The sequence below is a fragment of the Sceloporus occidentalis genome, unplaced genomic scaffold (assembly GCF_023333645.1).
Source record: "Sceloporus occidentalis isolate IW3139 unplaced genomic scaffold, rSceOcc1.0.p SCAF_5, whole genome shotgun sequence".
In the NCBI taxonomy this organism is placed as follows: Eukaryota; Metazoa; Chordata; class Lepidosauria; order Squamata; family Phrynosomatidae; genus Sceloporus; species Sceloporus occidentalis.
The window spans coordinates 83,372,109-83,396,184 of NW_028316985.1; the positions used below are offsets into that span (position 1 = coordinate 83,372,109).

A 24,076-nucleotide genomic window follows, 5' to 3' on the forward strand; every position below is an offset into this window, starting at 1 on the left:
TTTTAGTATTGGGATGGGGGCTTGGGAAGGGACTATTTTGAATTTTATTGTATTTTCTATGTATTTTAATTGTTGTAACCCACCCAGATTCCTTGTAATTGGGTGGGCTATAAATTATTATTATTATTATTTTATTATTATTATTATTATCATCATCATCTAAACCCCAGCAAACTGCAAACATTAGGAGCTCACAGGATACAGCCATGGTGAGTGAAGTGGAATCTTAGTGCTGTAATTATGCATGTAGTGTATAGTATCATCCTATACGACCAACACAGCTACCCCAGATGTGTTTTATATATGCAGTGGTTCTCTTTTTACTTTTTACGCTTGGGACTCCCCTATACATCTACATCTGAAAGTTACACATGTTCTCCCACTTGACATAGTATACAAATTAAAAATAATAAGAAATAATATTATGGCATCCTGTACCCAATCCAGACTCCTCCCACACCCTGCAAAAAATGGGAAACCATTCTTTCAAAAGTCCACATATTAAAGTTTACATCCTATGCTTAGCTTGGGAAGAAAGAACAGGAAAGGGCAATGTGATAATCTCTGAAATCTCACTTTTGAGCATGGGTAGTACTCTATTGGCTACATAAGGACTGGAACTCACTCCCAAACATAGCTAATGAACATAGTGAGATCTACCACCAGATGCTGTAGTGTGGAGCATGCATTTTCAGGCTGCTAGCCACCCATACTCTTTCAGCATACTCAGTTCCAGCCTATTTTCCATTAATCTCCCAGATATGCAGCATTCCCCATCATCCACTGAGCATATTTGGTCCTCATTAGGCTTTTGAGGCATGTTTTGTCCCCCTAGTATCTCTCCCCACAAATATTTTTGTGTACATCTGCACATCTTAGGGTTACTCAAACCATGCTGATGGCTTCCTCTTTTCTCCCCTCAATAATGGTTTGAATCTTCAAAGTCAAACTCAACTGATATTAAGGGTTATTTTTCACCACCAGATTCTTCTTTTTTAAGTTGGTTGCTGTAACATTTGTATTAAAAATGGATACCAATATATACGTGAGATACAGTTCCCCATAGCATATAGAAAGATTGTGCTTTGTGGAGTATGAAGAAAATAAAAAGTAGGAGCCTGCCATTATGCAGCAATTTCAAGTATGAAGTCTAGCTGCATTTATAAGAAGGGAAATATGAATCACAGTCTTCTCTCCCATCCAGTGAAAACAACAATGACAACTCCAGGAGAGGGTTTATACATAATAGGCTTCTGTTTTTCTCCTAGTAGGATGGAGCAAGGCCAGTGGGGGGAAATAATCTAAGCCTAGTAACACATCTGAAAGAAAAGGTTGGAAGACTCTTTTGTTGTTTGCATAATCAAAATGTCTTAGCTTCATAAAATACATCCTAACTTCATAAAAAAAGGCAACCATACTCTAAATTTTACAGATTGCCAATGACCATAATTATTTTAAACACAGACTTGTCATGTGCTGTAAATAATAGTAATAATAATCCTAATTTATATCCCGCTCCATCTGCGGAGCGGATAATAATAACTCAACTACTTCTAGGAGGAAAATGAATTTACAACAAAATCATATAATTCGACTTAGGCTACCCCTCTTACACATTCCAAGGAAAAAATAGATTTAGTACTCCCTAGCACTTTCTTTATTAGTCAATATGCACCACTGAAATTGTGGTACATACTGTGTTTAAGAGTCTCTTAATAACTTGTGTGTTACTGTATATGAATACTTGCCAGTACTTTCACACTCAGGAAAAATCCCTTTGCTTATGTTGGTGATATTTATATCTAGCAGAGTTCGAAAATGATGCTGCTTTTGGTGTTATGCATAGACTGGATTAGCTGAGGCTGGCCCAATCTAGCAGGTGGGAGCTAGTGTCAAGATGCTGGTTTTATCCAAACCTCCTGCAGCATATTCTGTGTAATTTCCACATTTTTCTTAAGAGTACATATGGAAAGTACAGAGGTAATCATATTAAATCTGTTGAATATCGTTATAAAGAATTATCTCATGCTTATCCAATGACATCAGTAGTGCTATCATATCTTATCTTGTACACAGCCCTCCCATTACTAATGCTTCTGCATAGCATATCATGTTCCTTAAATAATGTTTAGAAATTTCATAGGGAGTCCTTTATTCATCTCAGCCCCAGTATTCCCCCCACCATTTCTCTCTGAGCCCTGTCAGAGCATGGTGCGCCTTTCTAGGAGAGATAAAGAAACCAGTTGTGGCTAACAAATAATTCTGTAACCCTCCAATTCTTTAGGCAAGGCCAGACCAAGACATTTTGCTGCCTGAAGCAAAGCACAAGATACCCAGTTCCACATAGAGAAGCCAAATGGATTGGAAGCTTACTTTAATACAGGTTCTAGGATTGCATTCTCTGTGAAACCTGAGGGGCAGCTGGCTAGCTCATGGCATTCATTATGGGCCCTTTGACATCTTGCCACAGGTCTGGTGTTTCCCTAGCATGTGCTAACTGGGATTACTGCTCTAATGTGTCATAGTATTTAAAATGTTCATTTTCATGGTACAGTTGGAGAAGCCCATTCTATTCAGCCATAAGGTTTACTAGATGAATTTACCCACCACATAGGATTGTTGCGAAGATAAAATGGTTAGGGGCTTATTTATGCCAGATTAAGGTGAGAAGTTTTTTTTTCTGTCTGAGGAATAAATTTCAATAGAGAAAAGGTCTCCAGACCCACATTACAGCAGCAAAAAGCAATTCTCATTTTTAAGAATATAATAAGGGCACTTGTCACTCTAAAAGTATTGTACAATATTAAGCATGTTTATTAAGCAAGGCCCATTGAATTCTAAAGAATACTAGCTCAAAGTCAAGTCACAAACAATGTTCACCCACCATCCTGTCTGAATTAGTCAGAAATAACCATGATTTTTTTAAAAATAAAAAAATGAGGGCACCAGTAAGCCCGTTGTACTTTCTGATAGCCAGCTGTGGAACTCCCATTTAAGCGAAGTTAAGATGGCTACATCTCCATTGAAGATTTTGACACACCTTCAGCTTTTAAAATGGATTTACCAGTAGTCTGTTTTCTCTCTGAGTGGTTCTTATACTGTGATTTTTAATACATCATTTGAGGGCTGCTGGTGAGCAGAAAAGTAGTAAATACTTGTAACAAATACCATATATACTCGACTATAAGTCGACCTCATGTATAAGTCGAGGACAGATTTTTGGGGCCAAAATTATGGCTTTTGATATGACCTGTGGATAGGTCGAGGGTAAAACTTAGGGGCATGTAACAAAGAATGTAAAGAATGAAGCAAAGGGAAATGATGCCAAACAACTTACAAAATTCAAGCAGACATCACTGGTTGTGCTCACACTAAAGGCTGGATGAATGAGAGAACAGAGGGGAATCAGTGCTTCCAAGACAGATTAAGTTCTTGCCTTTCATCAGAGGCTGGTTCCTCTTTTTTGTAAGAGTTAGAGTATGGTACTAACATTTACCCCTGGTTAAATCAATTCAGGTTTTGGGGGTCAATTTTTGACTAAAATTTCTAGACTTATACATGAGTATATACAGTAATGTAATATTACAGGAGCATCAGAAACTAACAAAGATTACTGAGGTAATAGTGAAATGCTTTGGAAATTTGGAGAGAGGGGAGGAAAGACAAGAGGTGCTATAAAGCATTTGGACAGACCATCACTTACCAGCTACCAGCAAAAATAAGCAATAAGAGATCTCAAGGAGGGAGTGCACCAGCAAAAGGAGGTGAAGCAGCACTCAGAAGACCTATTTGTGTTGGACTGAAGTGTCCTGACAGAGTCCCCATCCTTGATTTTCTCAAATAAATGACGTGAACTCAAAGGAAAAGAAAAGAAGCTAAGCAGCTGTGAAGTTCTGGGTCTCTGGGGTCATGACAAATTAAGCTTTTAAATGAAAGTATATCTGTCACTTACTGAAATCCTGTCTTTTTGGACAATGAGCTGAGCTAACCAACAGTTTATGGATTTCCTTTCTTCTTTAGGCATATCTAGCTGCGGCCCTAGCCTGGTTTTATTCCCCTCCACAGTGTTCAGGAGATTTTAAAAAAGCCCCAAAGCCCCTTCAGCTCCTTAATTTTTAAACTTGTTTTTAATTTTTAAAAACAGCAGTGGGCTGGTTGTTCTTAAAATGCCTTGCCCTGCTGTTCTAAGCTGCTTGTATTGGCCTTTTATGTTTATCAGGTCATTTTAAAAATGCTCTTTATTGTTTGCTCATTTTATTTCTTGAAACTTTTACTGCTTTTTAAGTCTTGCATGTCACCCTGAATAACTGGTTAGAAAAGGTGACTCATTAATAAACAAGGCTCTGAGATTCAAAGGGCAGATCCTATTTACATATATAAAAAGATCAATCAAGTGGGAGCAAGAACATTCTACTGGCCAGAGTTTGAGAACAGAACACAGGGAAAAGACAGTAACGGTGAACGTATAATCTGCCACATTTTTAATCTTACCACGACTCAGTTCCTTTAACACTAATAGTGCAGGTGGCTGCACCTGCTAGATTGGCTGTGTGACATCCCGAGTAATCTTCACAGCCATGTGAAAGATACACAACCTATTTCCTGTGAGATTGCTAGCCCACTGACTTTCTCACATCAGTCTCCCTGGGGCTTTAGGCGGAGGAATCAGATGAGGAACCCCTGCGGCTAACTCCTGCTGCTTCCCTTCCAGGCAGCCTGCCAGCATTTTTTGGGCCGCCTGCCAGTAATCAGCTGAGTGGCAGCATGCAGAAAGCATCCGACTGCTGTGATGTGCATCTGGTCTGGGCTGTGGTCCTTACCAGGCAAATGAATGGTCCCTTCCCTATATACCTAGCTGCTCTGAGAGCGTTTCTGAAGAGCAGGGAATAAATAAAATAAATAAATATCGTTCCTGACTGACCAAATGCAAACCAATGGCTCCTTGCTCTTGTGTAGCCATAACTTATGGCTACCCTCCATGCTAGGTGCTCTCTAGGGTTCCACCAGTCATCTATAGTAGTACTAGTTTCTGTTTTTATAGAGATTTGAAGTGAGGCTAGCCAGAGGCTTTCTTCTTGTGATGCTAGCTTTGACTGGGAAGAATTTTTTAAAAATAAAATAAGATACAAGTTAAGATACAAGATACAAAAAACAAAATAACATACAAATAATAAGTTTCCAGATGCAGACTTATGTCCAGAAAAAGATGGAAGAGTCAGTTGTTCTACTTATGTTTTTCAGTTCTGAGGCAATCAGTTTTATTGCAACTTCGACCTGGAATAAATTTTATTTCGTTTGATCAAATGGATGTTTCTATTTATTTATGCTGTTTCACCATTAGCATCATCAGTGTGTATTTTCATTTTTATATGCAGCCTGTAGCTGATGCTCTTCCCCAAAAAAGCTGGGATAAAATTACTATTGTGGGAGAAGGAGAGTCTGGTAAAATCTTTAACCGTAAAGCTGTTATTTTGCTCCTTGTATTAAACATATGCACATTTAAAGCCATAGCTTACAGCTGTGGTTTTGCAGATGGGAGTGGCAACCTGCTAGAGATATTCTGATATTTACCATAGGTTTAATAAGGAATCCATACTCTTTTCAGTTATCAAAATTGACCAACTGGCTGATCATACAAAATGGAGACGGTTGATTCCCCATGTTTGGTTCAGCATCAACAACTGGTGCTGAAAATTAACCCACTTTTCCCAGAGCTAGATAGGTCACTTGTTTGTAGTGGGATTTTGCATTATAGCTTATTCAATAAAAGCTAAAATCTATCCAGCTGTGAAACAAGATGGCCATGCAAATAAGGTGGCGCAAAAGACCATTTACTCTCACAGGGCTTTCCCTCTGCTGGTTTTCTAGTCATGAAAGTGCTGTAATTATGTCAGTACATGACTGCAGTTTTTCATCCTTTAGGAAGACTCTTAAGTTATGGATTAGATATGCATAATTTATGCCATTAAAGCTTTGGAAGATGAGTGACACTGATTTAGCATTCACCTGAAATTCCAGGGTGTTTTCACTCTGTTAAGCTCAATTGACGTCTGTCTGTTAGCAAGGAGTTCTTCCTTTTTAAAAAAGACAACAAAGACAACAAATGCATTTGAACATTTGCAGGATGAGGGTAAAGCAGATGGTCCTTAGGTTCTTCACTTTACTTAAGATAAAAATCCCTTTGAAGAAAATCCTTTGTTTGTTTGGGGGGAAATGACTAATATAAGACTACACTACCAACTTTACACATTATAAGAAATGGACAACTGTACAACTTCAGATGGCAGGTGGAAAGAAAGCCATATTCACATCTTTTAAAAAGCCCCCTGCCTGTAATAGTTAGCACACTAGGCAGAAGACTATACTAAATCTTTTCCCCTGATATTCCAGTTCTAAAAGATGGGACAGTATTATTTCTTCTTCTTCTTCTCCTCCTCCACCGGAGATAGCTTTTTAAAAAATACAGCTTTCAGGCTGAAATGGGGACATTCCAGATTGCTATCGCTTTATTAAGTCCAATGCACAGGTAGCCACCTGTACAAAAACAGATGTTACATGGGTAAATGCTTGATTCCAACCCCCTGTGTTTGCTAGAATAACTTAAGGCTTGAACAGACAAGCCAAAATAAAGCTGCTTTGGATCACTTTGGAGGTTTGCTGTTTAAATGCTGCATGTGTCCTAAGAGGACGGAAGCCATGCCAAAGCTGCGCTCCAGTCCTAAGGACTGGAGAGCAGCTTGGGCACAGCTTCTGGCCTCTTAAAATGTGTGTGTCATTTAAATAGCATACCTCCAGAGTGACCCAAAGCAGCTTTATTTTGGCCTGTCTGTTCAGTCCCATAGTATCTAGTACAGTACTTTTTTCTATGTTCCTCTGGAATCAGTGAATTTAATCCTTGTTAAATGTGGTTACAATAAGCCTAGAAATTCAATTCAGGATTGAAATGACTCCTTTATTGAACTTTATCGCACTGCGTTCCTTCCACGCGTTCTGAGAACGGAACGGAAGGAGTAGGGATGAGTGCGGAACGAGTGGGGGACGGATTTTACTGCACGCATCCGTCCCTCATTCGTTCCGTTCCCCCTCTCTTCCGTTCTTAATCCGTTCCAGAGGGGGAAATTTTTGAGAACTGTTCTGAACAGTTCTCAAAAAGCGTCCCCTCTGGAACGGAATGGGAAGGGAAGAGAGGGGGAACGGAACGAGTGAGGGACGGGTGTGTGCGGTAAAATCAGTCCCCCACTCATTTCCGTTTCCTGCCGGGCCGGGCCGAGAACCCGGTGCGATAAGCTTCATTGTGTTACATATCTTTTCCACATGTAATACAAGCATATAAATAAGCATGAATCCCAAAATAATTGACTAATTAATATTAATGGAATAATTAAAATGAATGCTTGGCCTCATTATTCAAACTACCATATATACCCATGTACAAGTCGACCTCATGTATAAGTCAAGGGAAGGTGTGAGGATCAAATTCATGGATTTTGATATGACACGTGGATAAGTCGAGGGAAAAACCTAGGGGGCTATAACAAAGGATGGAAAGGGAAAGCACCACTGCCATTCCTCCTTCCCCTTCTCTGGACCTTTCCCAACCACCTAACATCACTTGCCTGGTGCTGGAGGAGAGGTTTTAACATCGGATTGAGAAAGGAAGGAAGTGGAGTTAAATGGAGTGTTCCTTTGATGGGAAGAGAAGGCTTTCAAATTGGTCTGGAAAGGTAAAGATGTGGAGCTAAATGGAGTGTTTCTTTGATGGGAAGAGAAGGCTTTCAGATCAGATTGGGAAGGGAAAGTGAAGCTAAATGGGGATTTTTTTTTTATGGGACGAGAAGGTTTTCACATTGGACTGGGAAGGGAAAGAAGTGGAGCTATCAAATCAGAACAGTTGGAATGTATGGAGCTTTCTTAGGCAAAGAATACTCAGAGATAGTTTGTCATTTTCTTCCTTGGAAATACAGCCTATAGCTACAACCATTAAAACAGTGGAGTTCAATGCTAAATTTTAACTTATTCTGTAATTGATTCAATAAATCTATTCTAGTTGGGGTAAACCACAGGATAATGAAGGCCTGTCTTAGGGGATACCATTTGAACACTGTATATATTGAAATTTAGTATTATGTTTAATATTTTACTTTTTATTCAATTTAGTATTTAGTAATATATTTTATTATTTATTTATATTTTAGTATTTAGTATTGTTCAAATTTAGTGTTTGGTATTATATTGAATATTTTACTGTTTATTCAAACTGGTAATATTTGATATAAAAGTGCTAAGTACACATGATGTAATAATTGTTCAAGAAATAAGTACTTCAGAGAGTGATATGATTGAAGCAATTCAAAGGATTTTACTTCTTCTCAGTTGATATATGAAAGAAAAAGAGGAACGGGTGGCCTTTGCCAGAGAATGCTTTAAAATCTGTTCTGGCTTAAATATTGTGTAAGCCATCATGAGTTCAATATTTAAGGAAAGGTGGAATATAAATGAATAAATAATAATGTGCCCAGTGGATAATGTCAGTCTTTTCATTTTATTTTTCATGCATAAGACTTAACTGTTTAATATTCTAATATATATTAAAACTGTAGTGAAAATGCATCTGCAAGACACAGCATTATATACTTTTTTCCTGCAGAATTAGTTCTTCCATCAGCTGTGGCAAGAGGGCTATTTCAGTTTCTAAACTGGAAGGGTTTGTTTACATAAAACAGGGTTTTTAGACTTATTGGCAAATAATGTTTCTCAGAAACAGACTGAGATGAGTGACCTTTCACTCTTACTTTCAAATCTTGCTGCTGTAATAATGCTCAATGTATGTCCACTTCATGTTAGAAAGATGATTAAGGATAACATTTTTTTTCTGATTCATTAATGATAATTAATAATTTAAACAGATGTCTTCCTGCTATTTGTTGTTGTTGTGTGCTTTCAAGTCATTTCCAACTTATGATGACCTTAAAGTGACAGAGTTTTCTAGGGCTGAGAGTGTGTGACTCCCCCAAGGTCACCCAGTTAGTTTCCATGGCTGAAGGGGAAAATGAACCCTGCTTTCCAGAGTCATAGTCCAACACTCAAACCACTACCCCATGCTGGCTGTCTTCTTGCTATAGTGTTGTAAAAAGGAGGATTTCTTTCATTGGCAAAATTTGCATTTGAAATAAATATCTAGAATAGTTTTTTGTGAATTTTGGGGGCTATGAGGTCATGTTCTAGGAGAGTTTATTCCTGACATTTCGCCAGCATCTCTGGCTGGCATCTGCAGAGAATAATAATAATAATAATAATAATAATTTGTTTTATTTATATACCGCTATTCCAAATATCATAGCGGTGATAGAATGCTGGCATGGAAGAGAGTGTGGTATATATACTGTTGGTTGAGAGGAGCTGATTTGCATGCTAATCTGTGTATTCTCTTGTTGAATGGCAAGGCCTACAGGGTGTCCATTTACTTAATGAGCCATTGTCTGCTGGGAATCCTCCTCACCCTATGTGGCTTTTATTTGCATTTGCTGGGTCTTGATTTTGGTGTTTTTCAGGACTGGTAACCAAACTTTGTTTACTTTAAGAGCTTCTTTTTCCTATTGAAATTGTCCAGGTGTTTATGGACTTCAATGGCTTTCCTATGCATTCTGACCTGATAGTTCTTGGCTTCATCCAGAATTTCAGTGTTTTCAAACAGTATTTCAAACAGGATGGTTTATAACATGTTCTGCTACTGCTGATTTTTTTTTGGCTGACCCAATCTGCAGTATCTCTCATGTTTCTTGATTCATGTTTAAACACTGTGTTTGGTGGTCCCTATGTAGACTTGTCCGCAGGTGCATGGTATGCGGTAAACTCATCTCACAGCTTCAGTTTGCGTATGGCATCAGCTTTTGTAGACTATAGTCCATTTCATCAGATACATGAAGTCTTTTCCAGTATTTTAGGTGTATACAGTGGGCCCTTCATATACATGGGGAATCCGTTCCAGACCCCTCCCCCACATATGGGAAAAACCGCCTATGCTGGAACCCTATGGATTCCTATGGTAGAGCGTTCCTGTGCACAGTGGCGTGTGCGTGCCTGTGGTGCCCATGCCATTTTGTCCACTGGAGCTTGCTGTCTGCATGAGCTCAAGTATGCGGATGGCAAGCCTGGTACGGGCACACTGTACATACAATATTTGAATGGAAATGATATTTGAAAATGTTCATAAAATATATTTATCACATTTCAGGAAACACTGACAAATCCTGGAGTGATGAGAATCTGCTGTTTGAGATTTATTCAGCACAAAAAAATGTACTTTTTTGTGGAGAGAACAGCATTTTCTGAGAAGAAAGCAGCATTTTCTGAAGAAATATTATTCTCTGTAGAGAAAGATACTGTTTCCTCTACACAACCTGCATTAAGCCTTTAAAAACTACATAAATTTCAAAGACTTTCTCACAGCAGGAGAAATGAAATGAAGTTAGGAAAGAATTACAACCTTTACACAATAACTGTGCATTGGATGTAGAATTACAAGTTCTGAAGTCAGAGATGAAAGCTTTACTATCAGATTGTGAATCATTTACATTTTTCTCCATTTCAGTGACGATTTCAACAAGCACCTATTTTGATGGCTTATTGGTGACAGGACTCTATACGTCTACCAGTGTTCAAGCCTCACAGAGTATTGGCGGGTCCAGTGCTTTTGGATTTGGTAAGTCCATTTTATTTCATCCAATGAGATCATTCTCTCCCCCCCCCCCCCCCCGGTTCTGTTAAAACTGATATGAAACTATTTGGTAACACAATTTTAGAAAAATCATTAATATTATTGCCAGCAGTTTTATCTACCTTCTTTCTCAAGGATAGTGAAATTAGCTAATTTCAAATTATTTAAATTGTAATCGTTTATATAGTAAACAATCTATAGATCTCAAATGCTTTATAGTGAAGTATAGTATTTTTTAAAAAAAAAACAAGGTGATTTTGGAAGATGTAGTCTAAAAAGTAAATTATGAGCTCTGAAATAGACACTGAACTGCCACTGCGTGTAACAAATCTTCACTGGCCAATCATCTTTAAAAATGTTGGGAAATGTGAGATAGTACTGGATCTCTTAAGCAGAGTAATCAAATTAGCAAGGTAGGAGCTGAACAACAATTAGTTCCACATCTGCTAACCCACTGGGTCTGGCAAAGAAAGAAGGAAGCTTAGTGTTCTTTTTAAAACATATGAAAATAGCTTTGCAGATTGTTCATCTAAGTACAGGTTATAATGGAGAAAAGAGCAAAAAGATAAAATACCTCTAGATTAGAGTGATACAGGAAGAGAGTGGGTATGGAAAAAGCAAACAAACCAGAAATCTACAAACATGCAAACTAGCATTTAGCAAATATAGGCATGCAAATATTTCTAACACTAATAACTCCCACTCCTGCAGGACGCAGTAATTTGGAAAACTAATTTGGGAGTTGAACTTGGGCCTTAAGCTGGACAGCAAAATGCTCCGAATTCAGCACATACTGGGGGGAGGGGAGAGAGTAGGGGGATAGGTTGATGAAATTAGAGGGAAGGGAGTGCCACTACCCACCACTTTCTGCCCCTAGCTGCGTTAACATCTACCACTATTCTGGAGCCATGTTTATCTTGCAAACATGGGCCTCTAATCCTGTATGGCAGAATGAGAAAGAGCTGGGGAGGAAATTTCAGTGGGAAAATGGCAAACAGGTCTGCAATTCTATCCCTACTCTGTGTCAGTTTGCCCCTTCATGAGGGTGCTTTGCAAAGAGAAGAGGACATTGAGACTTGACCATGATGTGAACCGTGTTTAGCAATCAAACCCTGGTCTCTAGAGTTGTAGTGCAACTAGGTTTTTTCCAGGGGTATAAGTTACTAAATGAGTGAGATGGAGTCTAGAGCAATATTAGCAGAAGATTTGGAGTGAGTCTGACTAAATATGGGCTAGAAACTATTTGAAGGCCTATTTCCTGCTACCGTTGCATTTGCAAAGAGCCATCGGTCATAGCTCTTCCAAGTGACCAGAGATTTATTGCACTTTTGGTCCTCAAACTACATGACAGCTTGCTGTGAAGAATTTGCATTTCACTTTGCAGATAAAATTGCTCAGATACACTCCAGCTTGGATGCTGTGAATGATACAGTTCCAGTGGATATAACATTGGCTCCTGCTTGTCCTTTCAATTTGTACTGCCTGAGGCTAGGGACAGGATCCGTGGAGAGATTAGAGACACCATATTGCCCTTCCTGGCTCATAAAACAAGCCAGAGGGGGACTTGGTGAGTGGGCAAGGGGAGTAATTAATGTCTTCTTATAACAAGGCAGGGTCCTAACATGTCTGAAGGAGTTTGTTGTCAGACCTCTTCTGAAAAACCCTTTGCTGGAACCCATTATATTAGAGAACTATAGGCCAGTTTCCTATATTCCACATTTGTGCAATGTACTGGAACATTTGGTGCTCTTCCAGATCTTGGTGTTCCTGGATAAAATAGATTATCTAGATCTATTTTATTTGATTTCAGGACTGATTATGGGACAGAGATGGCTTTGTTCAGCTTGATAAATGAACTATGCAGGACAAGGGAAGTGTGTCCCTGTTGGTTCTGTGGAGCTCTTAGCAGCTTTTGATACCATTCACTATGGTGCCCTTCTGGGCCACATCTCTGGGATGGGATTTGGAGGAACTGTTTTGCAGGAACTCTGGTTGTTCCTAGAGGAAAGTGGTACTGGGGACCTATTCAATCCCTTGATTGCTGATTTGGAAATTCCTTCATGGCAGTATTCTGTTCCTCATGCTATTTAACATCTACATGAAACTGCTGGGAGAGATTGTTCAAAAGTCTGGACTTTGGTACACCAATATACTGATGACACCCAACTATATTTTTCCTTTCCACCTAACATCAAGGAAGATGTTTCATCTCTAAATCGGAAACGGATTGAAGGTCACCAAATTGAATAGTCCAATGTACAGCGCATTGCAAAAGTCCAACCTTAAGGTTATTAGCATGTGCACTACCATCTTTAGATCCCCTGCTGCTCTAGGTAGGTGCAGTTGGCGTAAGAACCAAAGCTGATAGTAAGCACTCCTGGCCATTGCAATTACCTGAGCTGTCATTTGGAACAACAGACCCAGAAGGACCCGCAAGCTATGAACAGAGTCTTTCAGGGGAGTGTAAACTAATCCAAAACTGGTTGACATGCCTCCTTTCCAAGGTTACGACCCTTGACAGTAAGCACCTCTGTCTTATCTGGATTCAGCTTCAATTTGATTTTCCTCATCCAGCCCATTACCACCTATAGGCATTCATTCAGAGGAGACTGTATTTGAAGGTATGGAGCTATATATTTAGGTGTCATCCTGATATTGATAGTACCCTGCCCGATGCCTCTGGATGATCTCTCCAAGCGATTCATATAGATATTGAATAGTATTGGGGATAGGAAGGCACCTTGTGGTATGTCAGCTCCTTTTTTGAGGAGCAGCTGTCCCTAAACACTACCATCTGGAATGTGCCAGAGAGATAGGACTGGAATCACTGAAGTGCAGTGCCTCTGATTCCCCAAACCCCCAGGTGTTCCAGAAGGATATAGTGGTATATGGTATTGAACGCCACTGGTAGGTCCAAAAGCACCAGCATGGACCCACTCCTCCTGTCAATACTCAGGTGAAAATTATCCACTAGGGTGACCAGAGCAGTCTGAACTCCTGCTCTGAAGCTGGTTTGAAATGGGTCTAGATAATTTGTATCATCCAAGACTGCCTAAATGTTCAGTAGAGTAGATGATGTTCAGAACCTTTTGGTTGCATTTAGCTATAGCTTTTAATGTCATCCAAACCAGGAATCACAGGTAGTAGTAATCATGGTTCATTTGGATAAACCAGATTGAGAAAACAATTTCAAGTTGGCTTGTTTGAAATGAACTATTGTTAGTGTACAGTTGGTTATACTAGATGTGATGACAAATCTCAGTTATCAAAAGTGAAAGCAGAAGGGTACAAAATTTTCTTCCTAGCTATCTAAGGCTGCATCCAGACTGATTCAAAGTCCCAGATTTTGTCTCTGTTCCTTCTGATTTTATACTGGGTTAAAATAAACCAATTTAAGGAGCTAGTATAAAAAGCCTCTGACCGTACCAAGAGCTGACACAAAATATTCTGTGGTAAACAAAACATGTATGGATTTTCAAAATAAAATAATAAAGAACAGACAGGGGCATCATTATTTTTTTTTGGGGGGGGGGCATGGGCTGCATCAGGTGACAACCTAAGGGAAGGTGACACCACACTTCTCCAGATATCTGCCTTTTGGCAGAAATGGGCTGTGATATTTGCCTCTATACCTTGAAAATGCTGAAGAGAAAGTGGGAGTGGGAAAGGAGACCCCGCCCCATATATATATATATATATATATATATATATATATAATTTTTAAAATAATTTAAATACTTTTTACATTTTGTTTAAAAACATCATATTTTACCAAATTTCCACTTTAACCACTTGGAACTATGTACATGTAAATACATTTGGGCTGTGCATATGATATTGTAATTTAAAGGTATTATTTGCTAGTTGTTTATGTCACAAATATTACCATTACATTCAGTGATATAGAGGAATTATGATTTATGAGTAACATTATTACAAAAAACATTACTTAGGATTCTGTATGGTTTGGTATGGGAGGAGTTCCGTGTGGGTGGGTGGGGGGGAGGTAACACCATGAGTTACCACACCAGATGATGCCAACTCTAATGATGCCACTGAGAATGGGAACAAAATCTGGGACTTTCTGGTCTTTTTAATCAGTCTGGATTGTACCCTAAAGGGGTGAGATGAGATGGTGAGCACAATGATTATTGCAGTTCTTTCTTAGTCATACATGTTATGTTCAATTAAGGGAATAAATTTGCAGTTCCTGAAGCCATCATAAGTCAAAACGTAACTTGAAGGCACACACACACATGTGCAGACAGTGTTGCAGAATTAAGAGAAACAATTATTTGTATGTTAATTTATATTGGTATGTCAGTGTTGTTCTACCTGAGGATAAAATTAAATGACATGTTAAATGTATACATGTATTTGTGTTTTTCTTTAAAAAATAGCAGCTACAGAGAGGCTCAATCCAAATCAGGACCACATTGTGTGGGGTGGAACTTTGAGTCTCCCCAAAGCTGCTATTCCCCCAGGAGGAAAGCTATCATTGAGCAATATTTAGATTTTTCATGTACTACCAGTAGTGCTCAGTTCAATTAAATTAATGCTTTTTATTCTCCAAGGCTTTACAGTTTAACAAACATTAAACATAAATAAATATGAATACACTAAATTAGACTGGCAAATGCTCACTTCCTGATTGCATCATTTGCATTTCTTATCCATCTTAATTTAGCTTCCGTTTAACATTTATGGATCTATCATTCCTAGTAAAAACAGCAAGGATTAGAACATCCCAAAACTTTACATTGATCCCAGTGAGATGTGGTTCGGGCTGAAAGCTAAAAATTTAATACTCTGTTTCATTGTACTAGGGAATCTGTGCTGCTGTACCAGGGGAAAAGCAAATCAGAAGTGATATAGCAGTTCCTACTGCAGCCCAAGGCAGTGTCTCTAAGTTGATGCACTGTGTGAATGTTCTCTGGGTCTCCCTCCACTCCTGCTGAGCTAGATGGGACCCCTTGAGACCACTTTTTTAAAAAAATAAACCTTGTTGCTGCCACCACCTGATTAATTAGCCTCCCCGACCCCTTTAGCAACACATCAGGACTTTGCTGCAGAATTCCACAGATGCTTTCCCTTGCCAACTAGGAAAGAACTAGCCATGCTAAAGGATTATGAAAAGGAGTGCAAGAGGCAGAGTGCTTTAAAGAAAATCGTTAACTAAGGAGTTCTAGAGCAAAAGGGTATCACTACATGCAGGACCCACTTGTCCTACAGGCACAGAGAGAAAGTGTAAATTACAGGGTACAGTTATTTTAGCCAAGCCTTTGAAACAAACCAAAAATCCTAACACCACTAACTAGTACATGTTCCTAATCTCAGATGGATGTTTAGTACTTGATGTTTCTGGACAGCTGGGAACCTGGACTCCAGCTCCACCAGCTTTCTACCCCCTACCAGCAGGCACACCTACACAGCTAGACCCCAAAAAGCAGACCCAAGACCCAAAACCTTGTGTTGCATCCAGCCTTTCAAAGTCTCTCTCTCGGAACCATTTCAAAGGTTCCGCGTTTCTCTCCCAACTCCCCCATCTCATTGGACAGTTACCATCTCATCACCTGTGATGTAACCCTCATTAAAATGTATCTCCCCCAACATTGAACCCTTTGTTATCAGGGAAGAAAACTCTGATAAATGGAGGGACTCCTATTTAGCACACACTGGCTTTGTCCAGGATACTCACTAGGTTGATCTGGTCACCTTCTCAAAACCAGCCAGCCTTATTGGATGCAAACAATGTAATGGAGTCAAGAACATGAGGCAGAGCCTAGCACAGGTACTGGTCAGGTGGAACAGTTAGCTATTGCAGAGGTTAACTGATTATGTGAGTTTAAAACAGGTAGGATGAATGGACTATGAGATGGGGAAAAGTGGGAAAACACTGGGGACTACATAATGAATCTTGTCTGGCAGCCTACCCATATTTACATTGAACTGTTACTAAAGCACCACGCTGGGACTGAGTTCATATTGTAACTGTGTCTACTGCGTATAGAATAGGTTCTTTCCCTATGTAGGTAAGCAGGTAGGATTCCATTTACCCTTTTATGTTTTTTACAGTCCCATTTGGTTAAAAGTATGATGACAATCACTAGCAGAGAGAAAATGGAACAGTGCTATCTTGATAAGGGAGCAGTGCTGCCTTGATACTCCTGCTTTCAAAGATGTGTACACCAACAAGAATGATTCACATGTAACCTAGGTCATGGTTGAAAGCCTTCCAGAACCTTTTGGAAATGGAGTTTACAGATTCTTATAAATGTGATTCCACAGCTTCTCTGTTGACAGTTTGATGTTGAGGTCTGTTAACAAGCTTGGGATTTTACTAATCCATTGTAAATAATAGCACATGAACATCCATGGATTTTGGAATCCATGGGATTCTTGGAACCAATCCCTATCAGATACGGAGGGCTCACTGTACACAAACTTAGTTTCATGCACAAAGTTTTTTAAAGTATTATGTATTAAATTACCTTCAGAACATATGTATAAAATGCATAAGAAACATAAATGAATTTCATGTTTAGACTTGGGTCCCATCTACAAGATATCTCATTATATATATATATGTAAATATCCCAAAATCTGAAAAAATCCAAACTACAAAACAGTTCTGGTCTCAAGCATTTTTGGACTACTAGGTCAAAACAGCCAGTGTGGTGCAGTGCTTTGAGCATTGGACTATGACTCCAGGGACCATGGTCCAAATCCCTGCTCAGCCATGGAAACCCTCTGGGTGATTGTGGGCAAGTCACAATCTCTCAGCCTCAGAGGATGGCAATGGCAAATACCCTCTGAACAAACTTGCCAAGAAAACCCCATGATAGGGTTGTCTTAGTGTCACTAAAAGAATAACTCCCAAAATTTCTCAAGCAGCATAGCTAGTATTCCAACCTATTTCCCTGGAACTCAGACTCACTGCTATTTTCTCCCAATGTAGTTTGTTTCCATCACAAACCCACAGTAAAAATATAAGATGAAATCTCTTCTGAGCAACATTTGTTTAACTGTAATGCATCCCATAAAAGGTTAATAAAATGACTGCATGCAGTGAAACAAAAAATGTGTGCTGGGCTGACCAGAGAGAAATGAGGTCCTTAAAGGCAATGAATATATAAAAGAGTGGCAAGTCAGTGATGCATACTTTGACATTTTGCATGTCAATATGACTCTTAAAACAAGATGCCCCAAAGAAATCTAATGTTTAATTATGAATGAAGGGAAATAAACTTTTCTATGATTTGTCTTACAAACAGCAATTTAACTTTGCATTCTCAGTACCTGTTGCCCTAAACTGAGGACTCAGTTAGATGCAACTGTTTTGAGATATCTAAAGGGTTGGCGTGCCAAAGATGGGGTGACTGATTCTCTGTTGCCCAGAGGACATGAGTAGAACCAATAGCTTGAAATTAAACCAAAGCATATCACACCTAAACATTATGAGTAATATTCTAATAGCGCAATCTGTTTAACTGTGGAACAGAGTGCCTTAGGAGGCAGTGGGCTTCTTCATTGGTTATTCTTAAACAGATGTTCGTCAACCATCTGTTAAGAATGCTGTCAGTATAACCTCCATTGCAGAGACTGGTCAAATATATGTTTCAACTAGATGGCCAACAAGTTATCCCTCCCAATACTGTGATTCTGTGAGACACCATTATCTCATGAGATGCCACTACATGATTGACTTCTTCAAAGTAAACAGCAAGCATGGGATGATGCTTGTCAGTGTCAGATGTGTTTTGTGAGAGTTGTTGTCATGTGCCATTTTTTTACTTATGGCGACCAAAGGTGAACCTATCATGGGCAAGATTGGCAAGATTTGTCCAGAGGAGATTTGCCATTGCCTTCCCCTGAGGCCATGTGACTTGCCCAAAGTCACCCAGAGGGTTTCCCTGGCTGAGTGGAGGGTTCAAATTCTGCTCTCCCGGAGTCCTAGTCGAACACTCCAACCTCAACACCACACTGGCTCCTTCCTTGCCATGCTTTAGTTGCAATCTGGATTTTCTCACATGCTCCTCCAGTTTCCATTATAATAAAAGCTTTTATTAGCACTGGATCATAAAAAATTGAGATCTTGAAAATGTTTTTCTTCCAATACATATTGCAATACTCCTTATATCTGTATCACTCAATATATCTAGCTGAAAACCTAAGGGAAGTGGAGGCAAATGCTTAAATCCCCTTTGTACACCATGCCAGGTTTTCAGTCTGTATCAAGGGCCCATGTCTGTTCTTCTTTCTTTCTTTCTTTCTTTCTTTCTTTCTTTCTTTCTTTCTTTCCTTATTTATTTATTTATTTATTTATTTATTTATTTATTTATTAAAAACACTTATGTAGTTGCCAAATGGTGTTACCATTAAATGGATACTTGAAACCGGTGTGGGCAACTGTGGAAGGCGGGGGGGGGGGGGGGCACATTAGATCCCACAAGACCTTGCAGAAATGCAATCCCTATTGCAGAAAAGAGAGGGGGGTTTTTTGTCCCTAAATGCCAGCCACTAGGGCAATGGTTCTCAACCTGTGGTTTGCGACTCCTTTGGTGGTCAAATGACCCTTTCACAAATGCCACCACATATTTCTGATGGTCTTAGGAACTGAGACACTGCTCCTCTATGGTTGGTGGTCACCACAAGGAACTGTATTAAAGGGTCGCAGTATTAGGAAGGTTGAGAACCACTGTGCTAGGTTATGGGGCATTTTCACCATGCTTTTCTGTAGCAGGGAACAGACCATTTTTGGCACAAAACAGGCCTTGTTTAACAACAAGTTCACATCCTGATGTTTTTTTTAAAAAGTCTCTCCTGGGACTACACTGACTGGAGGAAGAGGGAAGAAGCGTGGTGAAACTCTCCCCATGCCCCTAGAGGGCATTTTTGATCCCCTAAATAAATTCTCCAGGAGGGGGCACAGTTTGCCCTCCTCTGCTAACTTCTGTTACTTCTTTCTGTTCCAGTAGAAACTGCAGAGGAGTCACTGTCAGAGTGGTCCTGTCTGAAACAGCAGCTTTTTGTTTATCAAATACTGTAACAATTTATATCTGTCTGGTGAGCTTCTCTTTTTACTGAGCAGAAAAAAATCACATACTCAGAGTCTTTCAAGGAATTGTCTATATGTAGAAAATAAGGATTTAGCAAGCATGATAATAGGTTATTTAATCTATGTCTTTCAACAAGAACAAGAGATTGACTTCTCTTTGTAGTCGTTAAATTTGTTGTAGTTAAATTGGAGGTGTAAAGGAAGCAATGATCATAAATTATCCATATCAAGGGATAATTATTCATAAATTATCCATATCAAGGAAGGGGCCACATTAGCCTCCAAGGGGTAACTTGGAGAGCCACAGTCCCAACTGCACTTGTCAGAACTGCCAGAGGTGCAGTTAGAAATAGGCATGTGCCTTAATGGGATTCAGACTCTCATGTAAGGTAGAAAGATTTAAAAGGGACCAAAAAAAAGTAGAATGACACTGAGAAGTGTGTCAGGACTGCTAGGAGTGCAGTTAGAATAGAAAGTTGATGGGATTCAGACTTCCGTAGAAGGAAAAAAGGTTTAAAAGAGCAAAGGAAGTCCAGTGACACAATGGAGTGTATCATAGAACTTCCAGGAGTGCAGCTGGAAATAAGGGTTTAGCCTTAATGGGAGTTAGATTCTCATATACAGAGGAAAGATTTTAAAAGGACAAAAAAGGTCCTGTGAAATCAGTTTAAAGTCATACGTTTTGAACAATGGACAGCCAGTAAAGGGAAGGCTCATATCCACCTGATTCTGAGGAATTGTAACTTATGAATAAAGCTAGAGTTCATAGGATTGATGACCTAAAACACAGTTAGAATCATAGAATCATAGTTGAAGCATAACAAGTCTTTGAGTGAACTGAAACAAAGTCAGTTTGTAACAAATAATTAATTAATAATAATTTGTTTTATTTATATACCGCTATTCCAAAGATCATAGCGGTGAACAGCAAGTAAGCTAATTAGCAAGTAAGCTAATTTGCCCCCAACAGTCTGGGTACTCATTTTAGCGACCTTGGAAGGATGCAAGCCTGAGTTGAGCTTGGGCCCTTTTGCTGGTCTTGAACTCGCAACCTTGTGGTTTTGAGTGAATGGCTGCAGTACAGGCATTTAACCACTGCACCACCAGGGCTCATGTACACCAGAAGCTTTAAGAACCAAGTACCAAAAGTTCTTTCTGTAAAGTTATTTTCTTCTTGTTCACAAAGGAGTGGCTGGAAGTGATTATTAAATAAAAACATCAAAAATACTCTAAGAAGAATATTAGAAACAGTTAATAGCGAAGAAACTGAAGAAAGTGGGAGGACCAATGGTTGGTGAAATAGTTCTGAGGAAAGAAAAGGCTCAAACTATAAGACAGGAGAAGAATCCCATGCAACCCAGTGGTCACAATTTTGTTTACCCTGGGACTGCAAACATGGTGAAAATGCCCTCCAGACTCTAGTAAGGCCATTTTGGAGCCTTTTGCAACAACAAAAACATAGACACCGGAGAGGGAGGGGGGGGGACAAAATGACCCTGGGGCGCAGCTGCTTACAGGCCACATTTTGACCACCCCAATCTATATAAACACACAGAGCCAATTATACTAATATTTCCTTCTTATTCCTTTTTCTCTCCCTTGTCTTTTTGGACTCTCCCTCATCTATACCACCCCGAACCTTCAAACATCTAAAACTGTCATGCTTTAAAATCTCTTTGATTTTGCTTAAAGTATGCTTAAAGGGAAAGCAACAAAGACCATTTTTAAAAAACCCAGCAGGCACAAATAAGGAGGCACTCTGAATCAGATGTCAGAGCAAAACTCATAGGAGGAGTTTAAAAAGCAGTTTTGAAAGCAAAGTCAGCATGCTTTGTGTGCATGCTGGGTTGGTTGCTTCAAGGACTCCTTAGAAATCTTTCCACAGATTTTATTCTAGATACTATGCAGCACCAGGGCTTTTTCCCCCCCAGGGTAATTTAAATGGGAATCCGTTTTTGCATAAAGGGACATTTCCCCTACTGCTATTGCACTGCTAGAGAAGTGGGGAGAGAAAAAGTAGACTTCTGTAGCTGAGTTTGGGTTGACATCTGTGCATTTTGTTCTCAAGAACTACTGTTTCAAAAGCAAGAATGGGAGTGAGTAGTTGCTTCATGTAGAGAGAGTTTTTGACCATGTAGCACAACATTCTTAACATGTTCCTCTATGAACTCTTGAAATTGCTTCATGTCCCTGGTTTACTTTGTGACAAACCAAATGGGCTCCAGGACCCTCCCTTCGCAGTAGAGACTCATGCCAGAAACCAAACAGATGGTAAACTAGGAAAAATGACCCTCGGCATTCTCATTAGAACAGTTGGGGAAATTTTAATAGGCCCCCATTTGCCTTGTGCTGTATCTAATACCCTTTGAACTGCCACTTTTTTGTTACATGTCAACAACTGCCATGTATATTTTAATAGGGATTATCAAAAACAATTTGCCCAGAAGATGTACCAACCCTCCACTGCTAATTAGCCAAGTTTAAATAATCACTGAGTTCTGGAATAATTGGAAAGAAATCCTGTTTTTCTTGCCAGTGCATAATTACTAATTAACAGGGAGATAAAATATCTTTATGGCGTCATATCTGGGATAATCTGCTAACAGTTAATTAAATTGCAAATGGCAGCCAAATTGACATTGGTCAGCAAAGTTTACATTTCAGATTTACTTTGTAAATTCCTCCACTATAATCAGCATTCCTGAATCAGAAGATAAAGGTTTATGTCACTGTCAAGTCTTGTTGACATATTTTCAGGGGAAATGTGTCCTTAACATTTAGCATACTTCAGTTCATCTTGCTCTTGCTAAGGAATTATAGCATAATTTATATTTTAAACCATAAAATTAGTTAATAATAAACTTTGTCAAAGTTTATATAAATTGATTAATAATAAACTTCTTCAAATCAGAATATTTATTAACTGTAATTATATTATCCTCTCTATGTTTTACTTGCAATTCTGTAAGTAGAGACATTCAAATTCAGTGTCACATGTAAAAATATGTTAGAGATTAAGAACAGCAAAGGAACTGTTTCAAGGTGCTTTTAGCCACCTTGAGTCTCTAAATCGGGAGAAAGATAGGATATAAGTAAAAAATAACAACAACAGCAGCAATAGCAATAATAATCCAACTTAATTTTATCATATTTGATACAGATACAATGTCTTGGCTAATATTTGGTGTAAAAAATTAATGAGATAAAATTACTTTTTTCTATATTAATCTATTATAGAACCTAATTGTGATGATAGAACACACACACACACACACACACACACACACACATTTAAATCTACATGTCATGTATTACTTGTTATTTATTACTTGTTTATTTCAGGGACTTTAAGGAGGCATTCACAGGGCTATACTATTTATAGGACCATTATAAGAGTTCTTTGAGATAATGACTTGCCGAAGACTAATGTGTAAAGTTCATGGCTGAACAAGCTATTGATCACAGGTCATCCCAGTCCAGCACTCTAACTGATGTACTGCAAATGCTAATTTGTTCCCTAGCATCTTAAATTGTCTGAATATGATCTACTTACTTAGAGTCATGACCATCTCTTTTATCAATATTTTTGACAGCGTTGTTCAAAGTGCAAGTGTGTCATAGTACTGGGCCCTAAACTAATATCACAGCATTTTTTCAGAAAGGTAGCTGTGTTACCTTGTTTCATTATAAAAAGAGAAAGAGAACTTCTGATATCAACACATTTATTTTTAGCTTGTTCTTTTATGGATTGCAATCAGCTTTGACAAGTGCCTGATGGAATACAGAATTCAAGGCTCAAGTACCCAAAGAGAGGTATATAGTTGTGTGGAGGTGGGCTCAGAGTGAAATGAGATGCCCAATCGACATCTTTGAGAGTGTGAGATTTTGTTAAATTAAAAAGGCCATAATTGCTTCTTCATGGCTACTTGTGATATCAAATTGCTATGTCCTCACCTAGAAATCTTTCCATCCAATAACTGGTTGTATGCAGACTGTTGACTGTGAGGGTCTCCTCCCATCGATTGTGTTGATAATGTTGTCAGAAATGAACTCAACAATCTTCTGTTAGGATCCAAGTGAGAAACTAGAGAATGATGGCAGGTTAGGGGCAGAGCTGTTACCCCAAAAGGTAGGGGGGACTTGGGGTCAGTGGCTTTTAAATGTTTGGGGAATTGCTTAGCTCAAAGGATGCTTGCAAGAAGTTGGGTAACTTGAGGGTAATTTTCACCTATATATACCAGTGTTAATTGTGGGAGGACTACAGGTTTCATGGCTACGGAAAGTTTTATTTTAGAAGTAGT

The 24,076-nt window shown here is 38.9% G+C and overlaps 1 protein-coding gene across 4 annotated transcripts in view; it reads left to right on the forward strand.

The window, feature by feature from the left end:
* RELN (reelin) overlaps positions 1-24,076 on the forward strand; it is a 354,155-nt gene that overhangs the window by 53,887 nt on the left and 276,192 nt on the right. For all 4 annotated transcript variants that reach the window (XM_089524577.1, XM_089524576.1, XM_089524579.1 and 1 more), the window contains exon 2: positions 10,592-10,702. In XM_089524577.1, coding sequence (XP_089380703.1) covers positions 10,592-10,702 — 111 coding nt within the window. The remainder of the gene's footprint in view (positions 1-10,591; positions 10,703-24,076) is intronic.